The following is a 23832-nucleotide window of genomic DNA, read 5'->3' as shown; positions in this document are numbered from 1 at the left end:
ATGGGAATTTTAATTTACAATTTTTTAAATTTTCTCTGTTACTAATAATTGAACAAAAATACTTTTATATACTAAATTATTTGTTTTTTTAAGCTCTTTAAAAAGGTCTAAAGAGAAATCGGGAAATTTCGTGTTTTGAGGGTCAAAAGTGAGAAAAACCAATTTTTACCCCATAAAACCCCCCGTAAAGCCCCGTTCCCATGGTCCGATCGTGCTGGTTCGCGAACTCATTCAAGTTTATCCCGCTTTACACCTTTAAACCAAATTTCATCAAAATCGGACAAAAATTACTCAAGTTATCGCGTTCACGGACGTATATATATATATATATATATATATTTACCCAGAACACGATAGGCGCTCGTTTTAGCATCCAGCGCTCAATGCGAGCTCTCTGAGGAGCTCCTACGAGAGAGCTCCTAATGGGAATTCTAGAGCACAATGCGAGCTCCCTCTTCTCTTCCCCACTTCACCTCTCTGTGGACCTCTCCCATTAGGAGCTCGCCGTCATTTTAGCTTTGAATAAACAGGTTTGTAGGATTGGGAATTTCCCCAAACTTCTTATATCCCTTTTACCCAGAACACGCTATGTGCCCTTATTAGCATCAAGCACCCAATGCGAACTCTCTAAGGAGCTCCTACGAGAGAGCTCCTAATGGGAATTCTAGAGCACATTGCGTGCTCCTTCAATACATGGTTTACTAGGATTCGGAATATCTCCAACTGTCTTCAATTCCGCGCTCTCTCTCGCTCGCACATTCCTTCTCTCTCTGTCTCACTTCCCCACCGACCACGTGATCCACACTGCTACACTGCTACGTTACACTACAACTGCTTGGGCAATGAATGCAAGATAACATTAGCATATGTGTTGCGCGATAATGTGGTATGGGAACATATTATATAATGTGGACGAGTACTCGAATTAATATAGGCGAAATTAATATGTTTCATGAACATAATAAGTGCTCGGGTTATTTTAAGTAAGTTAATTGATTTGAGTTTGGTTAAGTCATACATACTTCAATATTTAAAATAACAGCTTCATAATTCTAAAAATTAGATAAACATTGTCGTACAGCAATAAATCATATAATGAACAAAACGGCTCTTGTTAACTTCTGCTAGTCATCATAGGCTACCATTAACTCCCTAAAAACAATGGTGTCGTTAAAATTGGAAATTTTTGTGCCGTTTTCAAGGTATCTTTAAGTGTAATAAAAAGGAGTAAACTCAAAAGTTTTAAAAATCAATTAGTCATGCAACATGTTTAATGACACTGCCTTAACTCCCCGATCACAGTACTGTCATACAAATTTTAAATGTGTTGTGTGGGTGTGACATAAAGCAGTAGACTCAAAAGTTGTAAATATCAGTTAGTCGTCCGACATGTTGAAAAACACTACCTTAACGCTCTGAAAACAACTGTAATCAAAATGGAAAAGTGTTAAGTCGTTGTCAGGATATCTGTAAGTGTGATATAAAAGAGTGGACTCAAAAGTTTTAGAAATAAATTAGTCATGCGACATGTTGAATTACACTCCTTTACCCCCTGAAATCAGTTTTTCTATCCAAATTCAAATAAGTTGTTAATTTTTCAAGATATCTGTAAGTGTGATATAAAGCCGTAGACACAAAAGTTGTAAAAGGTATGTTAGTCATGTGATATGTTGAATAACACTTCCCCAATTTCCTCAAAACAATACTGTCATCAAAATTGAAAACTGTTTTGCCGTTTTCAAGACATCATCAAGTGTTATATAAAAGGTAGACTCTAAGGTTTAAAAAAAATAGTCATACGACTTGTTCCACTGCCTTAAGGCCCCAAAAACAGTTCTGCAATCCAAACTCATAAAGAATGTGTCTTTTTCAAGATATCTTAAAGCGTGATGTAAAGCAGTAGACTCTAAAGTTGTAAAATTAAATTAGTCATGTGATATGTTGTATAACACTGTCTTAACGCACTGAAAACTGTTCTGTTATCCAAATGTTAAAAGCTTGTACCTTTTTTAAGATAGGCTATCTTTAAGTGTAATATAAAGGAGTATATTCAAAAGTTGTAAAAATGAGTAAGTCATGTGACATGTTTAGTAACACTGCCTTAATGCTCTGAAAATAGTTCTGCCATCCAAATTCAAAAAGGGTGTGCATTTTACAAGATACCGTCAAGCGTGATATAAAGGAGTAGACTTGAAAGTTGTAAAAATAAGTTAGTCATGCGACATGTTGAGTAAGACTGCATTAACTCCCTGAAAACGATATTGTCATCATAATTGAAGATATTTGTGCCGTTTGCAAGATATCTGTTAGTTCAATATAAAGGAGTGCATTCAAAAGTCTTAAAATCAAATTAGTCATGTAACATGTTGAATGTCAGTGCCTTAACTCCCCGAACACAATACTTTCACCAAAATTGTAAAATGTTGTGTTGTTTTCAAGGTATTTGTAAATGAAATATAAAGCAGTAGATTTAAAATTTATAAAAATAAGTTAGTCATGCGACATGTTGAATAACCCTGCTTTAACCCCCTGAAAATATAACCATTATCGAAATTCAAAAGAGTTTTACCGTTTTTAATATTCCTGTAGGTTTTAGATAAAGGAGTAGACTAAAAAGTTGTATTTGTAAGTTAGTACATGTATAATAGGACTGCCTTATCTTCTTGAAAAACTTTCTGCTGTTAAAATTCAAAAGAGTAGTTATCCTGATTTCAAGTTAATCGTAGGTGTGAGATAATGGATTAAACTTAAAAAGCTATATTGTATAAAGTATACTATGGTGTTATAAAGTAGTCATGTGACATTTTACATAACACTGCCTTTAACTTCCTGTTCTGGTAATGTAAATACGCAGCTGATTATTGGTTCATTCATTTTGTTTATTACGATTGTGTTACTGTAGATTATACCGTTGATAGGCCAAAATATTAACAAGAATGCAACATTAAGCTATATCCTTACCTAAAAAATCAATCGACGCGTTTGCTACAGTAAATTTAAATGTCGCGATAGCTTTCTGTTACGGCCACAGTATACAGCTGTTTACGTTTACATTAGCTGGCCAAATTCTACTTTAGACCCGCTACGCATGTATAACAAAACCGTTGTTTTTTCTCCAAAGTAACGAAGATCAAATTAGAGTTTTTTCTGTCCATTGCTTAGAATTATAACTATTTCGGTTATTTTTTTAGTTTTGAGCCGATCCTGTTTTAAGGCAAATCTAAATAATATAAGCGAGATAAATAAATTGTTTGCAAGTTATGTGTCTGTAATAACTTTAAAGTTAAAGTGGATTAAACATTAAACTAAAAAGTACTAGCATTGACTATTGGAAACAGAATTTGCATCAATAGTCAAAAGTAGTATTATTGGTATCCCGGAATGTCAGTTTCGAGTACGCGGGACACAGGTTAGGCTATACTAGTGTTTTCTTTCGGGAAAAAGTTTGTGCGTTCTATATCAGTTCTGTATTGGACTGAGAAATTTTTTTAATAATCAGCTTTAACAACCTACAGTCGTGCGTCCATTCATAAGAGTGTTTCGTTGCTTATATATTTTTCACTTCTTCGCTTCAAGTAAAAATTATGATTTGGGAGGGTTTCACAAATGCAGTCGCTTAAAGTGTTGTTGGTATTTCTCTCGGCTGTGGCTCGAGAATAGTTTCTGGAGTGCAACAAAGACCCTTTGCGAGGAAATTACATATTCAACTTTTTCGTAGGTTGTCATAAAACGAAACACAGAACACACTTAATTTATCTCAGTTTATTAGATAAGTTTCCTACTTAAACACTCAGAAAGGAAAGAAAGACTTATCTAATAAAATTGATTTATCACGTTGTAATATAACCGAACAAAACTTTAAAATCTGGCATCCTTTTGGTCAATTAAAATGATACTATACAATTCTTTGAAACGCGATGCACAGTTGGGAATGTAATTTAATGTACCTTAGAATTGTACATTTTTTACGTAATTTATTTTGTGTATAATCAACATTGGTTTATTTATGGGTTGTCAAGTTTGTCAAAACAATTTTAACAATCAGAAATGCCTTATGTGAAAGGCTGCTTACATAACGGATTACAGGTTGAATGTTTTCAATCATTATGATAAATTGCTATTGATCAAAGACTGCTCTATAAAGTATCTATAATCTCCTAAGTATGGTATAATCTCTGAAAATAATTTCAAAGAAGAATTTTGATTACAAAATTAGAGTAAGTAAATCTATATATATAATACGTGAAGCCGTTTTTTGTTAACGCAACTCCTCCCTTATTTGCGGACTAATTTCAACGTTTAAGTTTAAGGTGTCAAAAAATTCGTCTCAATATGTAGTTTTGCAATAAGGTTAGAATTTTTAAATGCCAACTCTTAAGGGCGTGAGACCCTCTCAAAGGTCGGGGTTTCCCCTTAAGAAATATATAGAACAAATTTAAAAACAAAAACAGCTGTTTATAAAAAGAAACTCATTAGCTTTTTGGGAGTAAATATTAATGTTTGCAATACAAGTTAAACAGTTACCGGTAATCAGTTTTGTTGGAAGAACAGAAAATGCCTCAAGTTTAAATAAGAAATATTGAAAACGGGAGGATGAGACAATTATAGATATCTTAAGCGTATGAGGAGAGTAGAAAAGAGAGGTAGAAAATTCACCAACACAATCCAGACATTTCAAGTCAAAAATGAGAAGTTGCTATTGAAAGCTTTAGTGGCAATATTAGACCAAACATAAATGAAGGCATTAGTGTTTATGTATTCAACGATCGAGTAGGGTCTATCAAGTTTATTTTTATGATTCTAAGGCAAATAATATACGCTGTTCAAAAAGAGAAAGTTGCAATTGCTATCCAAATCTTATAGCTACAAGAGTTAACTAACCTATTTCGACAAACGAATCCATACTTTCAAAACTTTGGGACTTGTATTAAGAGAACCCTAGAAACTCCACTAAACAACGTAAGAACGTTCTGATGCGAGGCATAGCCTATTCTGAGACTGAGAGACACGTTAAGTTAACCAACTTTCAATGGTGTTATGGCTGTCCAGTTGGTAATCCGGAGACTTTTCGGGATTCTATACGAAAAAATCGTTGGTTTAGGAGGATGTCTCAAATAAAATATGTAAAATTACCAAACTAAAAAAAACCCAACTAAATTACTTAACACGGGTTATCAGTAAGGCAACAGTTTTCTTCAATTCTTAATGCTGGAAAAACTTTGTTGCAACATGTTAACTCGAATTGAAGCAGAACGTTTAGCTTACATTAAAAGTTATCAGTAAAAACTGAGAGCAGAAATAATGTAGGTGAACATTGACGACGCAAATAGAGTTATTCAAAATAATTTTCTAACAAGTTTTCAAACAACTCTAAGATGTAACTAAAAATACTTGAATTTAAGCATAACCACAGACAATGGAAACATTAAAGTATTATATTGTCTGTGCCTCAAGCGTCTAGAATAAGCGTCTCTTAATATATCTAGATAACAACAACCAAAGCAAACAGAGAAACTTTTTTACACAAAAATATGTTGTACAGGGATATCCGCATATCCATCTTGACAGATAATTATTTAGATTTTTAGTTTGTTTTAATATTGCAATAAGTTGTTTTGAATTTTTAGCTTTTTAGGGACTTACGTCATAACACCCTATACATGGATGGTTAGTTATAATGAAACTTTTTTGGAAAGAAAGAAACATGTTAAAATTTTTTACAATAAAAAAAGAATTTCCCTAGGTTATGCAACAACCTTAATAAATGTATCTGGTTGAATGTCATCTATACATCTATTTACTTATTTAATACGCAAGCACGATTTTTGTGACAATTACTCCTCCGAAACTACTGAACCGATTGACATGTTTTTGGTGTCATTGGAAAGAGCGTAACGTGAAGTTGTGCAGGAAACCTTCTTTTTTAAGGAAATAGTTAGAGAATAAGGCCCTGGGGCCCTTTAAAGTTTTGTATTTCTCCATAAGGATAACAAGGGAGATCATTTTTATTTATAGAAACATATGTTTGTTACTTGAAAATAGTCAAAGTCTACTACATAGTAATTGCTGTGTATTATGACTGTTAATGTATACTACATTTCAATCAAGGATTGTGTGCCTTAAACTTTACTCATAATGGATCTCAATACTTTATTTTCATGCTGGGAATAGTAAAATTTAGTTGAGAATAAGTTACCATATTTAGAAAACTTTACTATAATAATTGATGTATTTAAAATCACAAATCTTAGACAGTATTAATTCATTAGAAACGAAACAGCTGATCGAGAAATCAAACAAATCCTCTACTTCATGTGAATGTTTTTACACAAACATAGTTTTTTTTAACCAATAACTTGATTATTTTTTACTCTACTTCTTTGCAGTTGCTCGATTTCGAGCAACATGTACACTAGTACTTATTTAATACGCAAGCAGGATTTTTGTGACAAATACTCCTCCAAAACTACTGAACCGATTGACATGTTTTTGGTGTCATTGGAAAGATCGTAACGTGAAGTTGTGCAGGAAACTTTCTTTTTAGATAAGTAATTAGAGAATGAGACCCTGAGGGCCTTTAAAGTTTCGTATTTCTCCATAAGATTAACATGGGAAACAAACATTGTTTTGAAACTCCAGCTGTTGTTAGAAATCTATATACTTAATACGCTACATGAAACTTTTTCGGGTTGAACTCCTCCGCCATTTCTTAATCGATTTTATCCATTGACGTCTCATTGGAAAGAGCGTGTCACGTAGATTTGCAAACTGGCCATTTTTGAACAAGGCCCTTGGGCTCTGCCCAAGTGGCTTTGAAAGTTCCCATGTTATCCTTATGGAGAACATAAATGTTTACATTTTGATCAGCTGTTATTTATTTTTCAATTCAATTCAATGAAACGCATTGAGTACATTTATTTACTACTAGCTGTACCCGCGGGCTTTACCCCGTTTTACTTCATAAGTGAGCTCGTTCGCATGGCTCAATCACGTCCTGGTTGAAGTTCGTTCGCTTCGCTCACTCACCTTTAGGTTGGAGCTCGTTCGCTGCGCTCACTTGCCTTTAGGTTAGCTCGTTCGCTACGCTAACTCGCCTCCAGGATGAAGTTCGTTTGCTACGCTCACTCACCTTTTGGTTGCAAATTAGCTGTTGTCATAATTAAAAAAAAATAGTGCTGCACCCTGTTGGTAATCCTTGTAAGTTTTTAATGCTTTTGCATATCATAGAACCAACTTTTTATTTGAAACAGCTGACTAAATTCTTTAATTCCCTTTGAATATGAATACTCATAAGGTTAACATGGGGAACTATAGAGCCACTGGGACGGAGCCCGAAAGGATTTTTGAGATAAGAATATGCCTATATGTTAATCGGGAATGTGAGTTATCATCATGCCAAATTTCAGCAAAATCCGTCCAGTGGTTAATGCGTTTACTTGTCACAAACATACATCCATACAAACATACATCCATATATTCATACATCCATACATCCAAACTTTCTCATTTATAATATTAGTAGGATTTGAGTTTGTGTAAACATAAACCCCAAGACGGATCGTGTTAGTATGGTAGTATCTTAAATTTGTGTATTCATCGTTGTTTTGTGTCGCTATGACGGATTGTGTTAACATGATTGTATCTTAAATTTGTGCATTTATAGTTTTTTTGTGTTACCACTATAATTTGTTTATTTGTCTTTTTTTTTCTTTTAAATGCCTCCGACGCGACGACAACGAAACATAGACAGGTGGCATAATCGTGATAACGACCGCAGCTACAGAACAGTGGCGCGTCACAGTCAGCACCTGACCCTGAACAATCTCAACTATTAGGCTACAAATGCGCCCTAACACTACACCAAAACGACTTTTCGTTCTCAATTGGCGCTCTATCAATGACCTGTGTTGCCTGTACAGTGAGGCATTTTGAGGAGGATAAAACCGGCCGGAATGCATTAGGTTTATCAAAAACGAAGATAAACATGGTCTGAGTTACACACCGGTAATCTTTGAATTGACTCTTTTAAAAGTCATTGTGAATATGATTGTTATTCGTTTTGAAATAACTCCTGTAATACTTCTAGCAACATGTACACTAGTTAGTTAGATTACGTGTATCTCAAACCAACTGTATGCTGGGGCGCAAATATTTGGGACAATAATTGGGTTACATATCTATACTGTATATTTAATAACGTAAGGTGATTATTTGCCTCAAAATAATGGGAGTCTAAAGAATTTGCCTCTCAGAAAGTTAAAGGTCTGTAACATTAGTGAAATTGATAAAATTTAATAAAAAAAGGTAGAAATAATGTTAAATTTTCCCCATAAGGATAGTATTGGAAGTCGTAAACAAGGGAATTTTGTTTACTTCAATACGGGTGATCGTGCCTTATTTTCAAGCATGTACTCAATATTAACATCTGGGTTATTAATTTGCCAGTTAACTCTCAAATATCCTGTTAACTATAATAAAACCAGGGATAGCGTTATCTATAATTTTGATTTTTTCGTTATGTCTTAGAATGTTGAAGTACATACGTTTACTGTGCAATTTGCAAATGTACGTAGTTTTATGGAAATTCGTTGATCGTTTGATAAATAGAATCATTGCAGCTGGCTCTAACAAAGGAATTTAGCCTAGGTTGGCTAAGCAAATATTGAAGTTACAAAACATTTTAGGGAGATTTAGAAACAATGTCATAAGTCGTAAGTTCTTTACTCCAGAATTGCAAAATTACATATTATTGGAATAGTCAAGTTTACAATGAAATGTATAAAAGATCAAATATAAAAAAAACTCTACTAACTAAAACAATTTGACCTACAAGTAATCTAACAGGACAGAAATCACTGGCTACATGTCAGTGGAAAAATCGCGGACTCTGTAGCAAGCATTTTCAACCTAATTTTTTTAAGTTTTCTCCTAAACCTGAGAAAATCAGTCTCCAGCTTTAGATGTTGAGGAAGTTGGTTAAAAAGTTTAATTCCATTGGACAGAACGTGATGTTGGAAAAATGAAGTTGAGTGGACGGGAATGTTTAAGTTGTATGATGTGCTTAAGTTATATGTACTAGAGTTAATGTTGGTGGTAAATAATGACTGATTTTTTTTTACAAATGAAAAGGTGTCATGGATGTATAGTGAGGGAAGAGTCAAAATTGCAGCTGACCTGAATGATTATTTAAAAGATCGTCTTCTGAAAAGAGAAAATATAACAAAATATCATGTAAAATTATTTGCATATTTAAAGAATTTTGATTAAGACACTTATACTTTTATTTTATCTGGAAACATGTTCATATTGTTTACTAAATTATTTCATTTTGTTTACATTTCTTTACATTAGTTATTGTTGTGTTTAGGGGATAGTATTCCGAGCTTTTGGGTGTAGTTTATTGGGTTCAATCGTTAGAACAATATCGTAAACAGACACATTTTATAATTTAGGTAATTACGAAAAAGATTTTTATTACAAACTACAGACAACCATAAATCTACCACCATATAGATCCCTGAAATAAGAAACAACTCTGTAATGTTGTACTCTTACTTAAAATTATGCAATTTTAAACAAAAGATAAAAAATATGATATAAACAAAATCATATTAATTTAGCTATTCTAATGGTAATATACCGTGTAGAGTAATCTTTATGATTATTATTGAGGCAGTTCTGTAATTTACGTAGCTATGGCCAAATCTATACGGTTGATCAGTACTCGCGTCAGGATAAAGTGCACAATCTTTTTCCTTCATATCGCCCATCACAACAACTTTGAGCTATTCTAATGACAATACACAATGTGTAGAATAATAGTTATGTTTAATGAGTATGATTGATGCAGTCCCATAAATTACGAAACTATGGCCACTACTATATGGTGAAACTAGAAACTCGTGATAGGAAAAAGTACACAATCTTTTCCTAAGCCCATCACATCAAATTCAATTCTAATAGTTACATACAATAGTTGTGTATAATAATTGGCATGAGTATGATTGGGACAGTCCCGTAAATTAAGAAGCTATGTTAAAATCTATATGGTTGATAGGAACACGCGTCAAGAAAAGTGCACTATCTCTTCTCTAAGCCCATCACAAGATATTTGAAATATTTTAATGGTAGGCTAATATACAATGTGTAGAATAATCTGTATGAGTATGATTGAGGTAGTCAATTTACGAAGCTATGGCCAAAATTACATGGTTGATAGGAACGGGTGATAGGAAAAGTGCACAATCTTTTTCCCAAACCCATCACAACAACTTTTTTAGCTATTTTAATGGTAATATACATAAAGAATAATTATTATAAGTATGCCTATAATTATGTTCTAACCACGCCATCGCAGGTGATAGGGTAGATGCAGGGGTGGTGCTTAAGGGGAAATGAGTGAGTTGTTTTTCTATAAAATATTCTTTCAGCGTTTAACGGTAGTCTATCCAAATATTATTACGGTAACGTGTTATTCGTGTGTGGTTTATAACATACCATTTTACAGCGAAAAACGTAGCTAATGGGAAAAAAATAAAATCAACCAAGGTCAGTGATCTAATAACGAAGTGTCGAAAACGGCGCCACACCCGCCTCTGTATTTTCCCGATACTACAAACTACAAATAAGAATGGCATACATGGGCTGATCTAGCACTGACCGACGTGGTTTCGCTCCCTTCCCTACTTTCCCACCCTATAGTGTCACCGTGCGAACACCTGTCGACTACCCACCCCGAGACAGCGGCATCTCTTTGACGTTCGTTCGTTCGTTGACCTGCGTAGCTTCTAGACAAGAATTTATAACCCTAGACATATTTCGGGGTTTCCCAAAGACGACCTCCCTATCTCCTAAGTCCGTCAGAAGAGGTCTGAACCAAGGTTATAATTTAAAATTGACTATAGTCCGTGAGGTTAGCGAAGGACTCTGAGGGATTACTGTAACGTCCCTTCCACCAACGCACGCGCACTCGCAAGCAGGGCCCTACCTACACCACGACGCGTGACCCATGTGTGTGTGTGTGTGTGTGTGTGTGTGTGGGGGGGGTGTGTCTCTGTGTGTGTGAATGCTGTAAACCCTTAGAGTCCTTCGCCTACCTCACGTTCTATAGTGTACCTGTTGCTCGAAATCGATTTAGTTTAGTAATTTAAAACACACTGACCACGAACTATTGATACATAAACAACGCAAAGCGTAAACAATTCATGATGGTAGCACAAACTAACATTTTGGGATCCAGACAGAAAAAAGCAAAACTTACACAGTAAGACATCAATTAGATTGAATACGACTGTAATAAATTAGGTGCAACACCAACCAACAATATAACTAATTTGTAAATAGTGATTGTACTAATTGACGTACATTCTAATTAAGTTCGGCAAATCCTCGCATCATCCCCTTTAATTTGACACTTGAATCTTGTGATGCCACCCAAACCTGTATGGTAATTAATATTTTTATTAATACAGTACTATGAAGTAAAATGGGGCAAAGCCGACGGGTAACAGCTAGTGATAAAATGTTTGTTGTCTTTCTTAACTCAAATACATTTCTCACAGTCACTGTAGATTCAAAATCGTAGCCACGATGAGAACGATAAGATGATCGTTATACGTCGTGAATGATTGTTAACGATGAGAACGAAAGTATTTGGGATGTCCAGGGAAGCATAGTACCAATGAATACAAACCTTGTATTCGTTGCTAGTACTGCGGATATAAAAGAAGAGCCGCGTCGAATGACCTTGCCACCCCCTCGGGCCCCTCGCATATCTTCATCACAAATATTTCATAAGGGATTATTATAACGAAATTTTCGTTGACAATATACCTGATTTGAACAATTTAAATGTTTCACAATATACTACAAAACAGTGATTGGCTGATTTATTTCAATGTCATTAGGCCTACTAGATATTTTTGTGGCCGCTATAACCGTGTTTTGCAACGGTCCGGGATGTGAAATATAAAACTAATGGTTCTTCAAGTTAATCGTGTGCAGTAGTTATAAATTCATTAACCATTTTCAAATAAAACTCAACCGCACCTGTTTCATTAATAATATGTTTTTTATTTAGGTAATTTATGTAAGTGGTGAAACTTTATTAGTCTGCTTATAGAACAAGTTTAAAATGTATTCTTACTTGAAAGTACATTTACTTGGAAAACCTACTTATATTTGTTAAATCAGTAGGTAACATTTAAAACGATTAAAAACGAAATAGTCGAGGTGACACACGTGAATGGCTTACTGGGTTCAACAATATAAATGGATTGGATACAACGGTTTATTTTAATCGTTTTAAATGTACCTTGTTGGCAGTTTATAAAGTCGGTTTTTGTGTGCGTGTGTTCATGTACTGTATGTTTAACGATGACCTTCGTATTAAGTGATCACCCTTTTGACATCTTTGACGCCTGAAGAAAAATTCAAAACTAATTGTGACACTAGCAACAATCAGGATTGCCACAAAACAGTTATTTACACCAATTTCATACACTATCACAGCAAAATTAACTTACTACGGTCAAACTATCGTTATACTATGCAATGCGTAGGCCAAATCCTTTCGAAATGATTAAAAAGCTATTTTCCATCAAGTTGTCTTTGCATAGCTATTCAAAAGATAAAGATATAGATACCTTCAAAGGCATTATTGTTACTGCCAGACGCAGTTTTTTAAACGGTCAGTTGTCATTGCGGTTGTCAAGGGTTCCAGCTCTCTGTGACTACTACGCATGTATAAATCAAAGGTACTAAAGATGATCTTGAAGTACTTACTCTGGTACTTGCGGGCAGTTATACAATAAAATGCAAATATGCAAGGGAATATATACTACATTATTTCGTGGACCAACTTAAAAAAGAGTGCGTCAGGTAGTCCCAGTTATACAATTGGAGTACTTAAAATTAAATTACCATAGTATTGTCTATGCAACAACGTGAGATAAACGGAATAACACATGTATTTCTTCAATTAGAATTACATGTGCTGTTCAAAACCAGACACGCGTGGCTTAGAACGGCTTCACAAAAAAAACTTCTGCCCGGTAACACAGGCAATGGAAATTCCTTCTAGACAAGGTTTCATTAGGCCTACAACAAAATCATAATACACAGAGGTTTCTAAGGCTAAGTGGCACACTGTGCACTTCAACAAATAAAAAGTAGGGACCGAGATAACCATAGCTTACTAGGACAGCCACAGCAGTGCCATTGAGAGTAGTACAAATTAATGTCACCAAAAAAATTCTTTCTTTATTTTATTTTTAAGAGAGAGAAATAAAAACAACGAGGCTTTAATTAACCGGCATTATCAACACTTAGTTATTTCTCGATTGAACAAATATATTGTTTCATTCATTCTTCAAATAGTCTGAACATTTTATCTTCTTCACAGAGATCACTAATTTAGATATCTTATTAACACCACATCCTTAGCTGTAATGAAATGTTCAAAGTGAGCTCAAGAAGTGAAAACGTTAATTAATTTTACCAAATTCACCCCCTTTATAATATTTTTTTACGATTACGCCACGTTGTTTCTAAAATAAATTTATTTTTGAGCCAAACAACTATATTTAATAATAACTATTTGTTGGCAACTTATCTGACAATACTATTCTACAAATACAGTTGGATGATGGCTAACATCTAGGCTAACAGGTTGTGAGCTAAACTATTGTTTGACAACGGTTTCATTAAACTGTTTAGCGCTGTCTACTGTTTAGAGCTAAACAATTTAGTGGGGAAAGCAGTTTGGCACATCCCAAACCTTCAATTATTGACGTCTTAATTATGTGACGTCATTAATTAACTTAGTAATCGGTAGGTAGCAGCACAGCACCACTCGGTAAACGTGTAAAACGTGAGGGCAAGAGCCGGTGACCGATCGCCTCACGCTTTTTTGAACCCGACGGGCTTCACGTGCAAATATATTGTTCTGACGGTATTTCCAATTAGGAACATATTGATTTATTTCTAACTAGTGGCTTGTAGGGACATAAGTCCCTAAAAAGCTCAATAATATAAAACAAATTATTCTAATATCCAAACAAACTGTAAGACATATATTATTTATGTGTCAGAATAGATATCCTTGTACGCCACATCTTTTGTGTAAAAAACAGTTTGTTGTTTGTCTTGTTTGTCTTTGTTGATGTTATTTTCAATAAATCATTCGAATCACTACATATAGGTAAACTCTGCTAAAGTCAGCAAACATATAATTGTTTGTGAAATAAAATAAATACTGGTTTATTAAGGTAGATTTGGTCTTGGGGTTAATGGTGATAAAAAAACTTCCCTGATTGGAATTTTGGAAATTGTCTTCGTCAAATATGAAAAGCAAATAAAGTTGTATTGAGGTAAGCTTAGTTCTTGGACAAACCCGCTAGCATTCCTACCCAGTTAATATTTCTAAGTTTATACTCCTTTTGTTAGGGTTTAACAACATTAGTGTAAAGTAAAGGCATCCGCATTGACCAAACTTAACCTTAGATTTTTTCTGATCAACAAAAAAAACTACAATTAGTGTAAGTTTATGTTGTGGTATTCCTCTTAAAGGTGCGATTGACGTTACATATTCTACCAAATTAGTCCCAATCATCGGCTGATTCTTAAATGTTTTGCGAGCAACAGACAGTACCGGTTTAAAATCTCCAAACAATATTGTTTTTCCTCCCATTGGAACTTTGTCTTCAACTTTTGATTAACAAATAGGCCTATAGATGAAATGTAGAATAAATCTAGAACATATGTGTTGAAATAAAAACAAAGCAGAAGTCTCCATTTAATCTTGAATCGTTATTGAATTTAGTCACTGTAGTGTAGTTAATGTGGTTATTTCATGTTACAGTACACAAATTTAAAAAGTTTCACGGTATAATAATTTATTTCCACGTTCTAAACGTAAGTAACAATCTCACGTACAACAATCTCAACACAATCTCAAGTAACAATCTCAACGTAAGTAAAAAGTCTCAATTATTATAGGTAACGTTATCCTGGTTTTATATAGTACTTTGCATAATTGACTGGCTAATAAGTAATCCAAGTGTTAACATTGCGTACTGGCTTGATGATAAATATCACGATCAGCTGTATTGAAGTAAACGAAAATTAGCTTTAAATGGCTTCTAATGCTATTATTATGGAGAACATTTTACGTTGTATCTCGTTTTCTGGTAACTTTATGGGAATTCTGCTATTTTCCCCGAGTCCCTGGGGTCAAGATCTTTAATTTAAGACCCCTCCCACTTTTCTGTGACTTACCAGACGTCCACAATTTTCTGGTAAAAATTTCGTCTTACAGAATTATATATAAGGATTAAAATTTGTTTCTATGAAAAAAATATCTACAAAAACGAAGTAGTTTTGCTTTTGGAATACCGTAAGATTTCTTTCTTTTAAAATTTGAAGAAATTAATTTGCAACTACTGACTAAGTAATTTGAGACAAATGTTTCTAATATGGTTATTATATATCTACCGCTCTTTATTTAATAAGTCATGATGCTGGTTATCAAGAAGTCTGATTTCGATCGAAGTGTCTGCTGAAATCAGACACTTTGGCATCGGCTCTATGATTGAAATACAAATTTCGTAAACTCGACTTTGTTTGACAACAAAAATACATGGTGGGGGTTTAAAATTTATTAGTCGCAGTTTATGACGTTCTATTTTGATTGAGAAAACTCTCAATTTAACACTTTGAATGCAAAAAGTTTTCTTAGGAATATCCATTGCTAGTTCAACTTATGAGGGAGTGTAGCTTAAATAATTATAATTATTATAAGATGGTGAGCGATGGCTTGAGTTGGTGAGTGGTTTGGGTTGGTGATTGGCTTGTGTTGGTACAGTATTAGGCACGTGTGGAAGAAGGGGGGGGGGGTCACCCCAGTCATGGGAGAAATTTTTCTTCACAAATATAAATCTGTTAAAAAAACACCTTTGTTCGCATTAATGATCTGTCGTATTGGTGTTATTTCTTGTGTCACAACAAACACGATGGTATTTTGAACGAAATTTTAGCGTCGTATTAACAATGTTAGCATACGTTTAAAACATTAACAGCAGCATAAAAACTATTGTGAGTAAAAATTTTATAATGCATGGAAATGTTAACAATGAACCTACCAACAAGCCATAAACATTTCAGATAGATTGGCTCAGTGGTTTGTTTACAATTAATTTTTAAACTTCAGTGTTAGTGCAGAGTTTCTTAAAAACCGGTACTTTTTAGGATCTTTCAACTATATAAATTTTTCTGGTAAACGGAAAATTTTTAAAATTTTAACAACGTAAAATGTATTTAAACAAGCTTACATTTAATTTTTGTTTCAACAAAATCGGATAATTCATCTAAGAGATATTTAGGCTCAAACTCGAGTGCACACATTTATTTCCCCGACAGAGTGCCGTTGATCTCAGTGGTGGTCTGGCGCGCCACCCAACCCAAGGTCAACCCAAGACACTGCGTAAATGCGTTGTTATAGCAGATGTGGTCTTGACACAACTATCTGACATACTTTGCGATATATCATATCGCGGTAATGCTTTATGTTCACCATTATTCACATACGGCTATAGCCGTATAAGGCACAGGAAGTCAGACATTGGCCGACTTATGTAGCCGTATTTGGCATGCAATGGGTTAATAATACCAAACGTAACATAGACTGTGCCACAAACGGACCGAGAGTAACAAATTCAATATTAAAAAGTTTTTGTTATCGTATTTAGGAAAGCAGCTAATCTCTTATATTCATCTATGGAGGGAGGTCCGGTTGTGTAGAGTATATGATACATTCCCTAACTCACACATTAGAACTTCAACATAAATGCATTTTGTCACATAAGTTTGTTTAACACACACCCTACCAGGTGTCAGGATACATACATACATAGCAGTGTGACGGTTGGTAGTGAACCTGTTAATAGATGTATTTATCACAAACAGTTATTTAATTCCGTATTACAAAGCAAATAGGGCAAATAAACAATTAAAATGTAATTCAAAATTAATAGTTGTGACACAGGGAATATTTAGATTTTTGTGTTGTCAACACTGGGAGCTCCTAGTGTGATATGGCTCAAAATATATCATCGCATAAACTGTTGCGTTATAGGCATGCAGACTACAATGGGAGCTCCGGGCCAGGCGGTCCTATTGGGCGCTGGGTGTATTGAATATATCGCGAGCTCCGAACGTGTTCCTCGTGTATATATATACATATATATATATATAAGTCTATATATATATAAGTCTATATATATATATATATATACATATATAAAAATTTGAACGAATGGTGGTTTTGGCCTCTGGGGACATCAAAATGAAAAAGTAAATCGGTCCCGGGTCTAGGTCTTACCGTGCCACCTACGGTAATAGCTACTTCCCTATAGGGAAATTCGCTAATAAATGTGTGGTGTATTGTTTCTGTTCAATATAGTGATAACATACAAACGACACAAACAACCGTAACTTCCTTCTTTGAAACAATGATTAATTTATCACCATTGTTTCAGATAGATCTACTGGAGCTACGTTAATCCAAGAGAGCTCTTTGGAAGGTGCTGTAAAGCAGGTTGAAAAGACGAGTGGGCAGTCATTTGCCAAGCACCAGCTGACATTGACTAAAGAAGACACTTCATGCAGTGATGGAACTTGTCCTTCGGTAAGATAAATGAGAACATTGTGTTACCTCAACAAAAGTCTTACTGAAAAATGTAACTGGCACTGTAAAACAAGCTCCTCATTTCAGCTATTACATGATTTTTGGATAGAAACTACTAACTCAAATCAAGCTTTCTTCATATTTTTAGTTACATTTAGTTTGAACCAAATTTTCTCTGTCTTTACTAACTAAAAGGACCATAAGAAACCATCAAATCACACCATATTATTCACTTCCTATGAATTTATCCTGAAAGAGAAACCATAATAAACTGTATTAACATTCTGACACATACTTTCACCCATAAGCTGGTCAACAACCTTTATCATGGGTAAGCAGTGGGAGTAACTATGATATTTTATAGTTGAAAATTACAAAAGCTGCAATGACTTTTGAAACCTAATTGTTGCAGCGATGGAGGGTTGCATTATTTTTTAGAATCATAATGACCATAACATATTAATTTTGATAAAAAAGGTTTTTTCAGAAAATCAAATTTTTGTTATTTTATGGGGTTTTTTTATGGGAAAGTAACATAAGTTACAATAACGTTCGAACCAAAATTTTTACGGAAATGGGATTTGTACCATTTTGTCCAGAATTTAAAGGACTATAACATACATTTTTATCAAAATCGTTCGGGCCATTTTCGAGAAAATCAAATTTGTCTGTTATTTTATGAGGAAATCCCCATTAAAAATAAAATGTTCAAAAAAATTATAAAAACTTCTGGAAATACCTTGGATTAGTACCTACATACCAAATTTCATCAAAATTGGATCACAGTTGTGGTCTGTAGTTCTGTACACATCCACACATACAGACACACACACAGCCATCACTTTGAAAACTACTTTTTTGGGTCCAGAGGGACCCAAAACGGATATATCCACACTAAACATAAACTGGAAATTTTTGAGGAAAACAATACTTTATCCATATACTATGTATAAGGGGACAAAGTAAAAAAGATAATATGAAAAATATATTATGTTAGTATATTGATTGTTAAATGTTTTTTTTTTCACTCTTAACTCTTTTGTATGAATATGGTTACAAGTTAATCAGTCAGGATTCAAATGCAAATGTATAAAAGAGCTGGACAACCCCTTAACTTTTTATAAAACAAGGTACGGTAACTTAATTATTTTATGGCAATCGAAACTCATAGTTTATAATGCTCTGAACTTGTTTCAATCCACGTGTGAGTAAAAAAAAAACGTATTTTATTGTTGTTAAAGACCCTTTTCCTTTATAAAATTACATTCTCTATAAATTTGGAATAGTATAGTTGTTTAATTAATTACCGTTAGTTATAATTTTATACTTGGCAAAAGATATAGTTAAACCATGTCATGGATGGTAGCTGATTTATACATACTGATTGAAAACTACTTGTGAAACTCATTGGAAGGTGCAAATTTTTCATCAGGAGGTGTTTATTTCAGACTTATTACTCTTTCCTTTGAGACCATCCATCCATCGAACAGAAAAAACAGATAATCCAAATCCATCCATTTGTACCAAACCCAAAAAGCATGGTATGGATTTTTATTGATAAATTATTAACACAAATGTTTTTTTTTATAGTTTCATAGTTTGGTGAAAGAAAACAGAGACCCACTAAAAACTGAAAACCTTGGAACAATTCGTTCTGCATCTGCATTTATCAAACTTCTGAACATAGCTCGAGATTCCAAGAAAGAAGACTTGGTGAAAGCTTTAAAAAATTCCAAGAACAAAAGCATTCTGTAAGTTTCTAAATTTTATTTAGTGTATACCAGATAGCTTCTGCTAAATATTCTGTAAGTTTTAATATTGTATAAAATAATAAAAGTAAATGGATAATGTATTTTGGCAAATTTAAATTCACTTTACTGTCGCATAAATATTTCTCTTTTTTCAGTCTTGTGACAAAATACCTTTCATACAGACCATGCACCAAGGAAGCCAATGTTTCCTTTTGGAAATCTATCAAAAGGTCTTACCTGGTTTTTCTCATTCTTAACACTAAAAACTGAACTTTTTTAAGCTTCTTAATATGTACCGAAATTTGATTGGAAAATTGGTAAGAGCATTTGTTTATTACTTTATTTACCTTATGTTTGCTAGGCTGCAGCTGTTAGATATTTTGGGGGCAGCACAAACTGCTGAAGCCCATGAAGCTGCTCGTAAAATACTTGATTTCCGATCTCAAGACTCTTTGGATCTCAATGAGCGATATCTTTGGTCACTGTCTTTTGGATCTCATCCTGTTAGCAGTGTCATCAAAGGTAATACATTACATCATTTTTCAGTGGAATGATCTGAGAGCGTTATTAGAGGTAACACTGAGAGTTAGTTGATTGTTGACAATACATAGAGTCTGGTCCGTTTATAAATTCTAAATTTCAAGCATTGCAAAAGATCTTTAAGCTTTTACTAGTAATGTGGATCAAATGTGTAGGTAAATTAGTTAAAAATTGAATTAATCTGATATAGCAGCTCACTTTTTTACAAAGTATGCACATTTAAAATTGGAAATGAGGGGGGAAAATATACACCTATTTATGCACTGAAAGTTATGTTTTTGCTATACAGATGAAAAACTCACTGTTGTTGTATATGGTCTTCAACCCCTTATAACGTGTGAAGTTTTTCAACCTAAGACTACAATAAGTAACATAAGATATAAAAAAAGTTTGATGATAGACTTTTTCAGATAATCGTAAATTTAAATACTACCTATTCTGTTTCAGATTTGTTATTGTTAATGGAATCTGGACCATACAATGAAAAACTGGATGAAACACTTGTTCTCAGCGTAGCAGCAATGACAAATAAAATTAGAAAACACAATGCCAGTGCAAGTTATAAGGTATATAACTTTTCCTACAATAACCTGACAGAGTGGGCTTCCTTGCACAGTTTATAGTACAAAAAAACTTACTTTGGCACACAATTTTTACTTTGGCGCACATAGTATTCCCAATATTCCAACCAAACAACACAAAATAGCGTGCTTTTATTATGCAAGTAATCCGTGTACGCTCGAAAATAAGTTGGCAAACACTTAAACATGTTACGACTACAATCAGCTGGTGCAGCGTTTCCCATTTCCTTCAATGTTTGGATTTGTCTTACCTAAAAACGTGTTGTACAGTGTTTGAAAGACTAATTATTTAAATGATTTTATAGTAATCGTTAGAAAAATATATGCGTAACATGAGTGTAAATTGCCTTTTCTGCACTTAAGAAACTTTCCACACTCCCCTACGGCTTGTGCGTAAACATTTCTCTCGTGAGCAGCAAAGTGCCACTTCGCCCATTAGTTACACAAATAACTATTGTACAGCTAATAATTATTATCAAGCTAATTTAGTTTAACAAAAACTCTCTTTATATGCCTAGAAAATTTCTAATATAATAGTAGATTAGTTTCGTTGAATATTTTGTAATGGTTCAGAGGAAGGAATTTTTCACCCTCACACCTTGCAAGTTGTATTTATAATTCTTGATCACCTGAGTGAAGGGCCTTTCATGTTAATAACAGTTTTGTGCTGACATTTTACAGGTATCTAAAGAGGTGCTGCAAGTGATTGTTCAAAAGCTGAAAAAGTGCAGCCCTACGGATGACGGTTGTTGTCTTAAATATGTCCGTGCTTTGAAAAACTTAGCTGATCAAGAGTCTGTCCCTACTCTTTTAACTTACACTTCAATTGGCAGCAAGAAGTGAGTACAAAACCGATTGTAATTTTAATGACAATTTTATTCAAGTTTTATATTTAAAAACCAAATTAGCTCAATAAATGTAAAATAAAAAAATTTTTTATTTTTTTAAAAAGGGCACTTAACATGGAAGAAAGCCTATATATTGCGCTCAAACTGGAACTGTTAACACATTTTGTCCGAGCATTATTCCTTTATGATGAGTAAATTTATCAAATTGATTTACATCAAGAACAATCACCTGCTCAACCAGCATTCATGTCGGATGAGGCTGTGACAATGACATAATTTTCCTTAGGTTCTCTCTAGATTGAGAAGCACTGTCAGAGCAACTTTTTTTCATTTCATTTCATTAAAATTATGTTAACATGTATACAGAGTAATATAGTGTATAAACAAATCTTAACATGTATACAGAGTAATATAGTGTATAAACAAATTGCAATAAGATTATCAGATTTCAGAGAACCAATTTTTATAAAATATTTGGTCTCTACATTAATCTAAAAAGTAAAAGTTGTTGTTTCTTTTCCAGAGTAAGTGTTGCTGCAATTAATGCAATACATTCTTTTCAAAAGGACTCTTGGACTCCAGAAGTACTTATGAGGGCAAAAACTATGTTTTTCCAATTGGATAAACGGTACGACAGCAGCGCTCGAACTCTAGCCCTGGATATACTCTTAGAGAATGGTCCAGATGAGGCATTACTCACGGACCTTCTCATATACTTGCGGAGCCCAGATCCTGCCTATGAGGTCAAAACCTATTTGCTTCAGAGACTTCACCAAATTGGAGAAAGGTAGATCCTAAACCAATTTTACGTTTTAGCGAATTTCCCATATAGGGAATAAGCTATTACCGTAGTACTCATGGTAAGACCTGGACCCGGGACCGACATACTTTTCGTTTTGAGGTCCCTAGAGGCCAAAAACACCATCCGTTCAAATTCAATACATATATGTGTGTGTGTCCGTTAGCACAAAAACTCGAGCAAAAATGATCCGATTTTAATGAAATTTGGTATAAACGTGTAAACCTACATTTATTTGAACGAGTTTGTGAACCAGCACGATCGGAATATAGGAATGAGGGTTTATGAGGGTTTTATTGGGTAAAAATTGGTTTTTTAAAAATTGGTCTGGGGGCCCCGGGCGCTCATCCCGTCCGCCCCGGCAGTTAAGTTCGGTCCCGTTGCTTTGGTAATAACATGAATAACAAACTTGTAAACATAATACATTGCCCTAACGCTCCTTTACAAATTAGTGCATCAGCTGTTTCAGAGTGCTGGGTCTGCAGCTTTTTTTTTGTCTCGCTGAGGCCTTGTATTTAAGGAGGCTATGGTTATCTTCATCTTAAAAAGTGCACCTGGATATTGGCCATCGACATACCATCTATACTCAAGCATATTAACCTTCTTCTATCCAGTTTTTTTGCAATATTTTTTGCAATATATAACATTTAGTAATACATTTTCAGTGACAGAAACTTGATTGTGATGGTGAAGGGGTTGTTGAAATCACTCAACCTGACAAACTACCACATCCTGGGACAGAAGGGGCTCTCCACAGCGTTCACCCGTAGCTTCATGAAACATGCCAGTGCTAACGGCTCTCTGTCTACTGTACAGGAGATGTACGGAGGCATCGTCAAGCGAGGCACCGTGGACGTCATCATTGATAGAGACGGATCATCACAGACGATATTCTCTGTAAGAATTTCATCGATTATGCTATCATTACCTCTGTTGCATAGTACGTTAAAGTCAGCATTGCAAATAATAGTGCAGTCCTTACCTATATCAGTAGTCCAAATTATTGTCAACGCAACTTTGCAGACTATGTGACAGTGCTGAAGGGAGCCTAAAGTAGGGACTGTTCAGTATAATAGTGATATCTTTGCTCATTTGGGTTTTGTTTGTGTTTCGTACAATGTTAAATGAAACTATTTATTTTCATGTTTTAAGACTATCTACAACTCGGACACTAATTTCCTTCCATAATTCATTACGAAGTCCAAAACAACTTAATATAACAATTGTCAAAATCAGATGTACAACTTATGTAACAAAAATTGTCACAACTTTCAGTTAGGACTGTTTGCTGGAGGCTTGAGCTCCTTCCTGACATCGGACGATGCTCCAGCTGAGGAGACGGAGGGGGAGGAGGAAACAGCTGTGGCTGGCATGGATCTAACTGTACTTGGTGTTCAGGTATAGTTACTAACTAAACATAACTCTCAACACTGTTATTCTTCAGATGAAAACCTTTCAAGAGCAATTCAATGGTTAAAACTGGAAGTGAATAAAACAATAAATCAACAAATTCTTTTGAAACTCTTGGACCTCTTTTTGTACATAATGTAAATCAATAGAATACAAACTCAGTTTTGACAAATTGATAAAAGTAACGTTTTATATACTCAGGGCAGCTTTCATAAATGGG

The 23832-nt window shown here is 34.3% G+C and overlaps 1 protein-coding gene across 3 annotated transcripts in view; it reads left to right on the top strand.

The window, feature by feature from the left end:
* LOC128990784 (microsomal triacylglycerol transfer protein) overlaps positions 1-23832 on the top strand; it is a 47648-nt gene that overhangs the window by 12790 nt on the left and 11026 nt on the right. For all 3 annotated transcript variants that reach the window (XM_054413365.1, XM_054413364.1, XM_054413363.1), the window contains 8 exons: positions 17535-17683; positions 19274-19434; positions 19796-19956; positions 20422-20540; positions 21237-21394; positions 21927-22190; positions 22868-23099; positions 23478-23600. In XM_054413365.1, coding sequence (XP_054269340.1) covers positions 17535-17683; positions 19274-19434; positions 19796-19956; positions 20422-20540; positions 21237-21394; positions 21927-22190; positions 22868-23099; positions 23478-23600 — 1367 coding nt within the window. The remainder of the gene's footprint in view (positions 1-17534; positions 17684-19273; positions 19435-19795; positions 19957-20421; positions 20541-21236; positions 21395-21926; positions 22191-22867; positions 23100-23477; positions 23601-23832) is intronic.

This window comes from Macrosteles quadrilineatus, unplaced genomic scaffold, assembly GCF_028750875.1.
Source record: "Macrosteles quadrilineatus isolate MER2022 unplaced genomic scaffold, UCM_ALF_1.0 Scaffold_3__2_contigs__length_128488019, whole genome shotgun sequence".
NCBI lineage: Eukaryota > Metazoa > Arthropoda > Insecta > Hemiptera > Cicadellidae > Macrosteles > Macrosteles quadrilineatus.
This window is presented reverse-complemented; position numbering and strand designations above follow the sequence as displayed.